Source organism: Abramis brama, assembly GCF_963993115.1.
Source record: "Abramis brama genome assembly, chromosome: 6".
Classification (NCBI taxonomy): Eukaryota; Metazoa; Chordata; class Actinopteri; order Cypriniformes; family Leuciscidae; genus Abramis; species Abramis brama.
The window spans coordinates 6,321,765-6,335,857 of record NC_139968.1 but is presented as its reverse complement, the minus strand read 5'-3'; the positions used below and the strand labels follow the sequence as shown (position 1 = coordinate 6,335,857).

The 14,093-nt window shown below is 40.4% G+C and overlaps 1 protein-coding gene across 4 annotated transcripts in view; it reads left to right on the top strand.

The window, feature by feature from the left end:
- Positions 1-5,910: 5,910 nt before the first annotated feature.
- Positions 5,911-14,093, top strand: part of LOC311084522 (phosphofurin acidic cluster sorting protein 2) — a 68,997-nt gene continuing 60,814 nt past the window's right edge. For all 4 annotated transcript variants that reach the window (XM_084116624.1, XM_084116625.1, XM_084116623.1 and 1 more), the window contains exon 1: positions 5,911-6,355. In XM_084116624.1, the coding sequence (XP_083972750.1) occupies positions 6,129-6,355 (227 nt within the window). In that variant the 5' untranslated portion in view covers positions 5,911-6,128. The remainder of the gene's footprint in view (positions 6,356-14,093) is intronic.

The window sequence follows — 14,093 nt, the reverse complement described above, 5'->3', positions numbered from 1 at the left end:
AATCTCAGTTATTACTGTCCCATCCAGGGATGGGGGAACTGCTCTGGATTCGGGCCAAACCCTTTCCTCGGACAACACGGCAAATTTGCATGTTCTATACTATATCTGATTATATGTTAGTCTGAACTCGTAAATTGATTCTAATGGGACAAAATGGTTGGTTGGTGGACACTGCCATTATCTGCCAAATATGAGTGGGCTGTCCATTTGCATTTTATTTGAAAAAGATGTTCACATCCATAAACCTGTTATCAGAAGCCCAGTAAATAGATTGCAAGTAAGTCTGTCCATTTCTAATTTATTGAAAGGGCAACTGTAGGTTGGACCTCTGATGATCCCCGTTGTACACTGGTTTGTCCACAAACCTGATTACAAAAGAGTTGCCTCTCTCTCTCTTCCAAGTTTAGGATGAATTGAGAGTTTTTAGAGTGCTGTCTTATATTTGACAGCGTTCTTGGGAAGCGTGGGCGTCTGACGGCTCCTTACAGCAGTGTGTCCCAACCCTGCTCCTGGAGGCACACCAACAGTGCACATTCTGGATGTCTCTCTCATCTGACCCACATATTTCTGGTCTTGGAGTCTCTACTAACGAGCTGATGAGTTGATTCAGTGTGATTGATTAGGAAGAGTTGGAAAATGTGTAGTGTTGGTGTGCCTCCAGGAACAGGATTGGGAAACACTGCCTTAGTCATGTAGAATCAAGAAAAAAGGGAGAGGAGACAGCAGTTGTGCTAACTTGTACAAAATACATTCGGAGGAGAACTTTTTACCTCATCTAATTCATCAGTGAACTCCTGGTGTTTGACTCCCATCTCCTCCAGACTGGTGCTGCCTGAAGTCAAAGAGGAGCAGACTGAACTGGCCTTCCTAACATAGTGTCGGCCCAGATCCGGCCCACGTCTGGTACGCATTGAATCTACGTGTATTCGTGTTCTCCCGGATCTGGGCTGACACTATGTTGCTGTCTGGGTCATGAATTGAGAGATTTTACTTTGGGATTATGGACCTAGGTCAACTAGAACGAGAGCCAAAAAGAAACGACAGGATAAACACAAAAAGTCACAAACTAGCCCACAAAAGGTCACAGAAACTTGACCACTTCCGTGAGCTGCTAATGGTGGTGAATGTCGAACATTCAGGGGACTCTCAGCTCTCCTGTAAGTAGTTATTTCGATTCTTACAGATTCTGAAGGTGAAGGAGAAGCTTGTCAGCCTTTCCTGCCGCTTCAGAAAATCCTGGCACCGCCAGAACTCCTTTGGTTTGAGGGTCATGTGAGCTGCCTGAAAAACAGGTTTATCTTGTGCAAAGAAATCTGCCGACACAGTAAAACAAACCGCAACAGCAATATCAGCAAAATCTGGTGCTGTTGAGCTGCAAAAGAGAGGAAAACACTCACCTTTCAAGAAGACATCACCCTGGGAGGTTTGATCTCGCCCGCTCTACCTCCTCGATTGTTATGTTTTGGAAGACAGGTAGGCGGCCAGCCTGCAATAAAAACTATTCTGCAGCTTTTGCAAGTCACTGTCCTCCAGGCGATCTGCACACAAAACATTCTGAGCGCTCTGTCTCTGTGAAAACTGGAAGTGGACAGTCGAGAAGTGGAAGTGAGTCCAAGAATTCCTGGGATCGCATTTGGCCGGGACTGACTCCTCAGCAGCTCTGATTTCAAGAGCCAGCTCTCCGTGGCACACTGCTCATCTTCCTCCCCCTCAAGAGCACACGCTGGTCCTTTAGCCTGTCCAGATCCTAGAGTTGGCTCTCCTCCTCTTCCAGATCCAAGATGGAGGCCATTGGTACCTTGATCAGTTTAGCAATGATTTCCTTGCGCTTATTGTACATGTCAACATGGCGGCTTTAATCTTAATGTGGTGATGCGATCAACCATTATAGTTATTATGGGCGGATATGGTACATTCTGCGGATTTAAAAGGAGATGAGACTGACATCTAACTAAGCGTGTCATTCTGGGTCCTGATTTCAAGGTGGTTTGGTGTTGTGTGGTGAGAGAGCACGAGTAGTTGCTGTGTTTATTGGATAGGCAAGACGAATCCCCCAATTCTGAAGGGGTGTGTAACATGTTCTATGGCTGATGCATTCATTTTAATGTTTGTATATTAAAATAGACCAGTTTTGTATTTTATTGTATGGTGTTTGGAGGAATAAATTGTGTGAAACGCTTTATCATTGTCTGATATCTGACTCAGCCACTATGTACCTGTGGGTCCCCGGCCAATTTCCGGGGTGGCGTAGTCTATTTAGTGCCATAATTGGCATTGTATTAAGCTTTTTATAGCATACTGCCACATTAAGATGCCTTAGACAATAATATTTCCTTAAATTCCCTACAACATAAAGATGTTTGTCCAATTTTGCACATTCCTTGGTGTCCACCAAGATATGACCATCAATGAATACTGGAATAAATTGCAAGTGACATGGCTGTATCTCAGCTCTGGAAAGACCTAACAAGTCCAGAGTAGCACTCCTGTCAACATATCAGTATCCAGAAAATGATTGGAGAAACTTATACCCTTGCTTGACACTAAATGAAACTCATTATTCTGAAAGGGAAGGTCCATATGTGTACATTTGAGGTGTTTCCAAACCCTGCTCCTGGAGGCACACCAACAGTGCACATTTTTGGATGTCTCTCTCATCTGACCCCTCTATTTCTGCACTTGGAGTCTTTAGTAATGAACTTATGAGTTGATTCAGGTGTGATTGATTAGAAAGAGTTGGAAAATGTGTAGTGTTGGTGAGCCTCCAGGATTGGACACCCCTGCTCTAGAGTAGTGTTTCCCAACCCTGGTCCTGGAGGCTCACCAACACTACACATTTTCCAACTCTTTCTAATCAATCACACTTGAATCAACTCATCAGCTCGTTAGTAGAGACTCCAAGACTAGAAATATGTGGGTCAGATGAGAGAGACATCCAAAAATGTGCACTGTTGGTGTGCCTCCAGGAGCAGGTTTGGGAAACACTGGCCTAGAGCACAGGATCTCAACTCTGGACCTCTAGATGCACTTTCCTGCAGAGTTTATCGTAAAGTTCACCTGCCTGTAGCTTTCTATTAATCCTGAAGACCTTGATTAGGTTTGTCTAATTAGGGTTGGAGCTAAACTCAGCAGGAAAGTGAATCTCGAGGGCCAGAGTTGCCCACCTCTGGTGTATGGGGTCATATAGCAGTCACTAAAGGCGGCATACACTGCGATTTTTGTCCGATTTTGAGCCTAATTCTGACTTGTGCGACTCTTTTTTGGGTCGGTCCAATTGTCAGCTTTGTCGTGCGTCATTTGTCGTGAAGTGTTCGTGCAGTGTACAGGGGTTCGTGCAGTTAACCTCTCACGACGGCAATCGGATGGTCGCTCCTCGTCACTATATCGCACAGTTGAAGCAGAGCTACGAAACGATTGCCCTAAACTCAGTGTTTATTCCCTCACTGGACCGGCGTGAAAACAGAAGTTTAACCGTTCCTTCTGCAGCAAGAAAGAAAATGAAAAGAGGGAGATCTTAATTTCTGAAGCTAACAAACTAGCTACAAATTACTATTGCTTACCTCCAGTTTGTGTTGCAAAATGGATAAACCATATATTACCCACGTCTTCCAAGTGCACGTGCGATGTGGCTACCGTGCCCCTTTAATTTGTTTGATCATGATTTCACTTTTCTAACTTTAGTTAGTGTGTAATGTTGCTGTTTGATCATAAACAACATCTGCAAAGTTACAACGCTCAAAGTTCAAAGCAAAGGGAGATATTTGCTTTTAAAGAAAACGTGTTTTAAGGACAACAAACAGCTGGTAGGAACTACACCACATTCCTCACGGGTTAGTGACATCACCAACCCTAAAATTTACATAAACCCCGCCCCCTGAACACGATTTATAGATGATCATGACAGAATATGCTAATCAATGACTAATAATGACTTTAATTTGTTAAACAATGTCCATGTTAAACAAACTGTTTTTGAAATAAAGCTGTTTTGACTAATTATTGCAGTGTTCGGAAATATTAGACTGTTAATCATTTTAATTATAGGCCTATTGTAATCGACCTAAATGTTTTTAGACAATTTTCAATGAGGAGTAAGCTTCTATGTAATCTTTTATTATCCTCACAGTGCGTTGGTTATGCGGTGGTGCGCTATGAAATTATTGCGTGGCAAATTAATTTATAATAGCCTATCAATTTAATAATAAAAGTAGGCCTTCCCTAATAATACTACTAATAAAATAATACTAATAATTTTATGCATAAATTGGAAATGCTAAATCATCTTAATATTGATAGCTGATGCTTGTTTTGACAATATCTCTGGATACATGATATCATCTATTGGCGCAACCCGGCACATCGCACATATTTCACACGTATAGTGTGAGCAGTCTAGTCACAGCTTGTGACTTTTTCTAGAGATCCTGAAAACCTTTATTAGCTTGTTCGGGTGTGTTTTATTAGAGTTGGAGCTAAACAGTGGCTGTGTCTGAAATCGCCCCTATACCCTTAAATTGGGCACTATTTCAGGGGACAGTCATTTATAGTGGTGTCTGAAACCATAGTGGACGCTATGGAGTGCACTAAATTAATCCCACAATGCACCGCAATAACGAGTTTACAACTGATGTATGCTTAACGGTTAGAGAATACCCATAATGCACTGTAAGAGTCGAGTGCTGAATGAATTTGGCGTCTGACCAGAAGTTGGCGCCGAGGCTGAATCATCCATCCATCCATCCAAAACAAACCGCTGGTCCAATGTGGCTATAGCGTAATATACAGGTATAAAATCCTTTTTAATTGGTTATTAAATTGTTTAATTAAGGTTTATAGACAGTTTCCATGACAGAGTTTAAGATAAATCTTGTCATCTTCCTATTGGAGCTGCCAGTTTGCTAAGTTTAAATCTATACATAAGCAGCAGCTCATCCGGCGCACTCAGTGTCCAAATTCACTCACTCGTTTTCACTCACTCACTCACTCACTGAATATATAGTGTAGATAGACTATAGTGCTTCTCAGGATGCCTCCCTCATCAAACACACCCAATTCAGGTCTTGCAGTCTGTACTAATGAGCTGATGAGTTGAATCAGGTGTGTTAGATGAGGGAGACTGTAAAGTTGTGCAGTGGTGTGTGTGGTCCCCAGGACGGACAGGTTTGTATCAGTGGACTAATGTAGGCAATAGTGCATGAGGGTATAGGGGGTGATTTGCAACTCATTACTTTTCTCAGTGAACTAGACAATGTGCAATGCATGCATCTCACCATATCACACATATGGAAGCAAAATGCCAGGGTCTATTCATGATGCACGAATATATGAGTCATTGACTCATTGCACCACAAGTATAAATTATGCCACTTTAGACTCAACAATGTTTAAAGTTCTAAATTAAAGCACACCAACTTTTCTCGCCCTCTCTGGTTATCTTTTTCCGTGACACTGGGCACAAGCACAGTTTAACCTCACCCACAGCCCGAGGTTTCAGTGTCTATCTGGGCCGAGGCCCGCAGAACCCATTAGACCACAGAGAAGGCCTGGAGGTCAGAGATAAACCGGTTTCAGAGACGGTGAGCATTCAAACAATTGTGCAATATGTTTTTTAAATGGCGCTATATAAATGAATGTGACTTGACTTGACATTCACAGTAGTATATCAGCGAGATTTGTTGACTGGAACGATTCCATGTCACTTTTTTTTACATTTCACCTTTCATTCTCTTGGAGTTATGAATAGGCTATTATGTTTCAGTTTAAATTTATGTTGTTGTTTTTATTCAACTTGTTTTCTTCATACGTCGCTGACCTCGTTCCCAAACGGATGTTCTCCAAAAACAGTGAGTCTACAGTTATTTACGAACGGCTCGCGAATCGTTTCGACCGAATCTTTCGAAAGAACGACTCGTTCGCGAGTGTCCTGAACTGGAAACGGAGCCCGTGATTCAGCGCCTGCTATCGGCCGAGGTCAGATCGCATATGCTCCACATTCCCTTCTGAATCTGAAGCGAAGCACCGCCTCTGACCATCGCAAATCTGTGTGTGTGAGAGATGAGCAGGAGCAGAAAAAGCCGTCCTGATAAGTGAGGTCCAGAAGCGTCCCAGTCCAGTTGAGTGTCGGTTCGATGATGGCCGCGGCTGTGGAGAGAGGAGGGGTCCGGGCCGCCTTCATGAGCCCGGGTGTCGGTGCCCCCGCTCCCGCACCCGCACCCGCGGCGCCCGGGGGATCAGCCATGGCCGGAGCTCTGGGCTCGGGCTCGGGTGCGGCGGGTTCGGCTCCCATCATGCCCGTGCCCATGAATTTGTTTGCAACGTGGGAGATTGACCGCTCATCTCCGAGCTGCGTTCCGAGGTACATCAAACCTAACGCTATTATTGTTGATGTGTGTGAATAATAAAGCTTCAGTGTTTATGCATTTGTCCGGTTGCATGCTTTTCTGTGCATGCAACATGGGCTTTAACTCGCGCATGTAACGTTAACGTTAATGCTTGAGGTCAAAACAAAACTCGTGCATTCAGTGTTGTAATGCTGGTGGATATATGAACACATGGAAACATGAGTATGTTCATTTTAAAGGGCATTTATAGACATGCCAAGTGTCTGTAGACAGAAATCATCAATAGTTTTGACCGGATTAATGCGCTTGTTTGGTAAAGCAGGTCATAAACAAATCATGTGTGTGTGATGCTGAAAAAACACTTGGAAAATGTTAGTGTTTCTATAGGCACATTCCTTTGTGTTTAGTTTGTTTTACACACACACACACACACACACACAATTAGTTAACATGTTTTGGGTGTCATATAAACACACCCACTAAAGTTAAAGCATTGCAAATCGAAGCCTGTGATTAACAACTATAATCATTGTTTGATTTCAATATCAGTCTTCTGATAGATGCTGTCAACATGCCGTTTTGTTATAGTGCATTAATATCATGTAATAGCAACTTTGCACACATTTACAGAAAAATCTTCTTGTTTTGGATTGAAAATGAGGATCGAGCATGTTTTTTATGTTTTTTAAAGCGCATGTTAATTCTGTCTGGAGCAATCGGTGGGCTCAAAAGCCCTTTTGTGTTCATTACAGTAAATCAATGCAAATTTGAGCTTGTTGTAATGGCCATGATGGACATCATTTGTTTGCAACAACATGCATATTCTGCATGATTTTAAAAATGACATCAGCATCAGGTTATAAAGGCTTTTTAACATTTATAAATGCTGTATTACATGAGTGTTGAACTGGCACAAAAGTGCGGCATGTTTTTGTGAAAGCAAATCCTTCCATATAATGTGGCTGAAAGACGAATAGTGAAGGAGTTGATCAGCTCTGTGTTGCACTATGTATGTTCATATAGACCTCTATAGGGTGAAATAAAATGTGCTCATCATCCCAATATTTTCAAGAATTATCAATACGTTGTTCTATTTCCCCGTTATCACTTTTTCTCACAATTGCGAGTTAATATCTCATAATTGACATTTTCTCAGAATTGTAAGATATAGTTTATATCTCACAATTTGGACTTTATAACTCACAATTAAGTCATAAATGCTTAATATAAACTCGCAATTCATTTGGCAATTGGCAGTTCATATTATATCTCGCAATTCTGACTTTTTTCTCAGAATTGTGAGATATAAACTTGCAATTGCCAGTTATAAAGTCCAAATTGCGAGATAAAAAGTCGAAATTACCTTTTCAATTTTTTATTTCGTGGCGGAAAAAAGCATCCATATTTAACAAAAATAATAACTGAGAAAATAGAAACAAATGTGATGGGTCACACTGGAACTTTTGGGAACACTCATTTTTACCTTTAAATTATAAGGATAAATAAATAAGTAAACAAATCAAATTTTAAAAATCAAAGGGCATTCATACAGTACTTTTTACGAATTGAATATGTCTTAAAATGCTAAGCTAAATTTCACTGTATAGTAATTAAAAGTAATTAATACTTTGCTCTTGGAATTTTTTTATTTATTTTTTTACAATACAGTATATATATATATATATATATATATTTTTTTTTTACAGTATTTATATAATAGGATAAAGTACTCCCATATGAATTTGTATAATCGCATTGGTGCATTTTCAGCTTTAGGAGTGGACCTTCATGCTCAGTTTTACGGATGAATGGAAAGCTCATTGGATTCTCAAGCATTGTAAAGCATAAACAAGCACATCCCGGGTCTGTTGTTTTCTACAACTGTCAGATCAAATCTTAACACAAAACAGCACGATAAAACAGAGTTCATACTTTGGGAATCTAAAACAAAATGCATTTAATGGAAGATCAGATTCACTAAATATGGCAGTTTACACATAATTTCTGGTTGCACTTTATTTTTCAGTACATGTACTTACAGTGTACTTACCCAAGAAAGCACTGGTAATATAAGGTAACTACATGGGCTAAGGTTAGGTTTAGTGGTAGGTTAGTACCTAGTTATAACCCAGTTACTGTAACAACTATAAGTACATAGTATGTACATGGGGAACAGGACTGTGAAATAAAGTGCTACCTAAATTCTGGTCATGGATGCTGTATTTGACAATGCAATGCCTAAAAACATCCCTTGGCCGTGACTATGTTTGCAATGTATCACACAATGTTTGGTTCAGTATGTCGCAAGTGGGATCTGTTCCACCTTTCTGTTGTTGTGTTTGGATGATGGGCTCAGTACAGCGAGTGACTTGCGTATTACGCTCCACAGAGAGCAGCGAGAACTGGTGGGACTAGATTAATCAGCTCGGCCCAGATGTGTCTCGATGGCGTCGGTGATGAGAGCGGAACCGTGTCTCGCGTTGGGACTCGCGGGCGTCCCTCAAGGATCTGGACTTCAGTGGTTCACAGCTCAAGAGTCGTCATCTCAAAGAAAGGCCAAATGTGAATATCACTGAAATGCCAAAGCTTTTTCTGCTCTGCTTCACACAGCAATGATGGTTGGATGTCCTGAGTCTCTCTTAGACCCATTGGGCTTGGGAATCAAGAATCTGTTCTGTCCTTTTCCAGTTTCCCAGTTCCGTTAATGGATAATTGTACTAAAATGTTCAGTGTTTTCAGTCGTGACTTGCATCACAATGGCTACGTTTACATGCAACCAAATAATCCGTTACACTCGAAAAAACGCTGGGTTGTTTTAACCCAATTTTGGGTCAAATATGGACAAACTCAAACATTGGGTTGAAAATTTTATAAAAAAAATTAACCCAATGGCTGGGTTTGTCCGTATCTGACCCACATTTGGTTACAACAACCCAGCATGTTTTAGAGTGTAGTAATTGGATTGACGGCTCAATCGGACTCAAAAGCCTTCATGTAAACACTTTAATCGATCCGATTGAGCTCGATCCCAATAAAATTTCGATCGGATTGATTCCTTTTCTGATCCAATCCAGAGAACATGTAAACACTTGATTGGATTGAAAACCGAAACTGGGGTCGGTTTCACAAAGATAGACTTTGACTATGGCTTATAGTAGATAGTCAGACTTCAGATAGACATCTAAATCAGACCGTTGCACAAAGCACTTAAGACTCTGACTATCTTAAGTAGGACTACACTGCAATGCATTCTGGGTAAAATAAGACACTTTTCAAAACAAAAAACATGGCGGATCGAGTAAGCGCATTCAACCGCTCAGTGCAGTTTACCCCAGCGGAGAATATGTGTTTGTTGGAGGAGTATAACAGTTACAAGGACATTTTACTTGGGAAATTTAGCGGAGAATGTAGAAACAAGAAGAAATGTTTAAATTATGAGCCATTTTCCCTTTTCTTTTGGCTGTTTGTAATGTAACTGATTGTTACTGCTGGTTGCCAAGGTAACAGAGTCTTAGACCTAAGTTAGCCTGGGGGTAAGGTGTGTCTAACACTATAGACCGGTCTAAAATAGCTTTGTGAAACCGGCCCCTGAAAGGACTGCGCATGTGCAATGACGATGAAATTGCGTAATGACGTGCGTAACGAGCTGTTGAATAAAGTGTCATATAAACGAGTGTCCCGTCATCCTAAACTTCTCCTTTCACTGCTCAGCATCTGTCAAATCTATTACGATACATATAAACGCGCACTTCAACCCAATCACGTGTTTAGCGGTCATGTAAACACTCAGAATGAATATGTAAACAGCCATTGTTGAGTGTTTCGTGAGGTAGTTTCCATCATCCAGTGCTATAGCTGTCCTATAGGTATTGACAAGGGCCACTCGAAGCGATGTATAGATCGTTCCCCTCCTTCCTCTTGTCCTTGCGAAGACAAACGAGTGTAAAGCCATCCAGGCATAGATCAGCCCGCAGTAATTAAACATGCAGCTCCCATCAGTTCACGCAGCCAGTGGAGTGTCAATTATTCATGCTCCTTCATTGGGCTTAATTGCTGTGGGACCCCGTGTAGGGTCATTATTTCTGATGAAACGCCAGCTGATGTCGGCAGGGCACATGATGTTGTCCTTTCCCAGAGATCCATGTGGTGGAAACACACGCATCGCTGTACCTCTTGAAAGCCATTGGTTTCCGTCGCTCGAGGATCCCTCAGGAAATGAGCCGCACCGTTCCCGACCTCCTTTTCTGTTTTAAAAGCACTGATACGCACTGAGAGGACTTCAGGGCGTCAGTAAATGTCTGCAGAAATGACCTCACATTGAATGTCAGTAGGGTCCAATGTTTCTGAAATATCAAAATATGTTTTATTCAAACAAGTTATCTTCTTTACAAAGAATTCCCAACGTAAATAAAGTGCCAAAATGAATTATTTACTCATCCAAGATGCATATGACTTTCTTTCCTTGGCCGAAGAGAAATTAAGGTTTTGGAGGAAAACTTTTCAGGATTTTTCTTTATCTAATAAGTGAATGGTGCTCAACATAGTCCATATTTGACAGCCCAAAATCCATATTTAGGCGGATGCACAGCTCCACACGACGCCAGCCGACAAATAGTGTAACCATCAGTCATCTGTTAATAATCAGGACATTTTCTATTTTGGTGAACTATTCCTTTAAATTGCGCATAATAACTTGACAGATTTATTCAAACATACATAAAAAATTAACAAAGCTCCTCTCTAGAGTTCTTTTTCCAGCTAATTAACAAACTTTGATCATTGAACAACTTTAACAAGCTGTTTGATTTGTTTTTCTGTGGTTATTGGATTGCATTTATTAACTTTCTGTGGTTATTGGAAGGCATTTATTTGGCCTCAGAAAAGACTGTCATTAAAAATTAGCACATTTTAATTGGGAAGAATCATTAATTGAACCAACAACCAATTCTGTTCAGTTCCTACCCTGTACTGAATGTGCATTAGTGGCTGTGGATGTTCACTTGTAAAAACAAATGTAAAAGCAGTGGGCTTGTTGTTTTTTACTCCATTATCGTAGACCTGAAGGAACTCATTGGGTTTAAAGCTGTGATTAACTCTATAGTTTCTCAATATCGGACGATTTGATGTGTTTTCTCAGTACTCTTTTAAAGAGGTCATCTTCAGCATTTGTCAGCCCAACGGGAGGCATTTTAATGAATTTTGGAGCGCCGCAGGAGCCCGGCTGGAGCCCGTGTGTGGTTTTGCGGTTCTCTTCCCGTAGTAGAGCAGGGATCACTGGATTCTGGTGTTATATCTGGAGTTTTCTTCCTGGCATTTTCTGCCCTGGAACTGATATGAAACAAAAACTGGCATTCGTATCTAGAAATGATCTGTGTTTTCAGTGTGTTGAATAAAATAAAGATTATAGGAGTATTTCAAAATAGCATTTCAGTCTTTCCACTTCCAAATTTCATGTTAAAATCAATGTTACTTTCTGTTTCTTTGTAATTATTTGTGAAATTTACTAGCAATTTCTGAGTGAAAATTGTTTCTAAGTAAATCCTACACAATTTTTTTTCAGTGTAACTGTAAAAAAAACTTACCAAACCTGTATATGGTTTAGCATCACATATTTAACTTTTATTGTAAAATACTGTCAAATCATGGCAACTCTCGGTATAAGTTTAAGCGTGTTATTGAATATGGTAATGTTAATGTATTTGGTCTAGACGGTATGGACTTGCTACTGCTAATAGATACAGAGACACTCTGTTGTGAACATGTAAGATATACAGTAATCCTGTATCAGATCTAGGCAGGTGGAGCTGGGGAGGTGGAGGGGTTCAGAGGAAGGACTAGCTCACAGCAAACACTGAACCAGACTATTTAAATGTTCAGCCAGCGATCTCATTGGCTGCATCCAAAATGGTATTCTTCCCTACTATATAGTAGGCCAAAAATAGTATGTGATAAAAGAAGCATGTCCAGATTCACAGTACTCGTAAAAGAGTAGCCGGATGACCTACTTCTTCCAGTGAGATTCTGAAGTGTGTGTATGATGGACACTTCATACACACACTGAAGTTGGGATGAAGTCACCCCCCCCCCCCTGAAAAGTTGTTCATGTTCTGAAAGTTTTAGTGCATTACTGTGTGGTTGCTGGGTATTTTCTAGGGTATTATTGGTGACAGCGTCAGAACATCAACGTGTAGACTAATAGTGCAGAATGTGAAAATGAAACCATGAATCAGAAAGATGCATGAAGGCTGTTCGGGGGCACCAAGTGTGTGTGTGCATTCATAGGGTCTGGTGTTTTCATGTTTGCATTGCATGCAGAGATTGTGGCTCTTGTGGTAAGAACTGTATGCACTCTCTTCCTCCTATTGTTCTTCCTGTATGTGTGTGCATGTAGGCATAGGATGTATATACTCTGCCGTTCAAAATTGTTTTTGTTTTTTTTAAAGACTTTTATGCAGCAAGGATGCATTACATTGATCAAAAGTGACAGATATTCACACATTCAATACACATTCACCACCCAGTTACCAGCTTAAGCAGGATTTTCTTCAGCCGGGAAGACATTTCCTTCAGGAAGAAATGACGACTGCATTAATCTCTCCCACCTACTTTCCTTTCATCTCGTTCTCTCTCTTCCTCTCTTCCTCTATCCGAATCACTCTGGAAGGATAGCACAGGTTTCTCTCTCTGGCTCTACTCCTCCACAAATGGAAAAGTACCCATGGCACCCCAGGGCAGCGCTGAGATTTGAGGCGACCAATAGCAGTGCAGCGAGAACGATGGTCCCGAACCGTGATCATCTGCAGTAAAGTTAGAGATAACTCGCATGTGGAGTGAAGAAACCCTGTCTGCTCCTGTACGGATCAGCTGCTGTACTACAATCCGTTTTATAATTAGCGTTGATTATGTACGAGGAGCAGAATTGATGCTACAAACAGCTCTAAAAATACACAATATTGAAAAGATTTGTGATAGTCCTACACTAAATACAAAATTCCTGTTCAAATATAGTCATAGGGAAGATAGATGATGTGTTTTATGAACATATGAGCGTTTTTATTTACACTTTTTAGTGTATTTTATCATTCGTTATTAAGTCACGTTGTGAGAATGTGTGTGTGTGTGTGTGTGTGTGTGTGTGTGTGTGTGTGTGTGTGTGTGTGTGTGTGTCCAGAGGCATTTCATTTTCTGTAAGAAGTGTTTCCTCTTCAGGAAAGAGCTCCATGCTGCCACTTCCTGTGACTGTTCAGTCCATCCCAGCCTTTTATTTAGTTCATGTATTTATTCATACGCAGTAATTAGGCCAGTGATGTTAATGTGTGAGATTTAGCACCTAACAGAAGATTATACTCTTATTCATGAACAACACGTCTGAACAATAAAAACAGAATGCAAACGCCGAATTTTCAGCATCATTACTCCAGTCTTCAGTGTCACATGATGCTTCAGAAATCATTCTAATATACTGATTAGGTGTATTTAGTGTATATTATTTTTCTATTTGTTGATTGTTTGTTCTGGATAGTTTCTTATTGTTCTTCATGCAAAAATAATAATAATTGTACTTAATAATAATTATAATGATAGTATTAATAATAATTGTAATAGTAATACACAGCAAGTCCAGATCCAAATGCAATAATAATGCACAATAACAATAATAATAATTGTATTTAATATTAAAGGGGTGGTTGATTATGATTTCACTTTTCTAACTTTAGTTAGTGTGTAATGTTGCTGTTTGAGCATAAACAA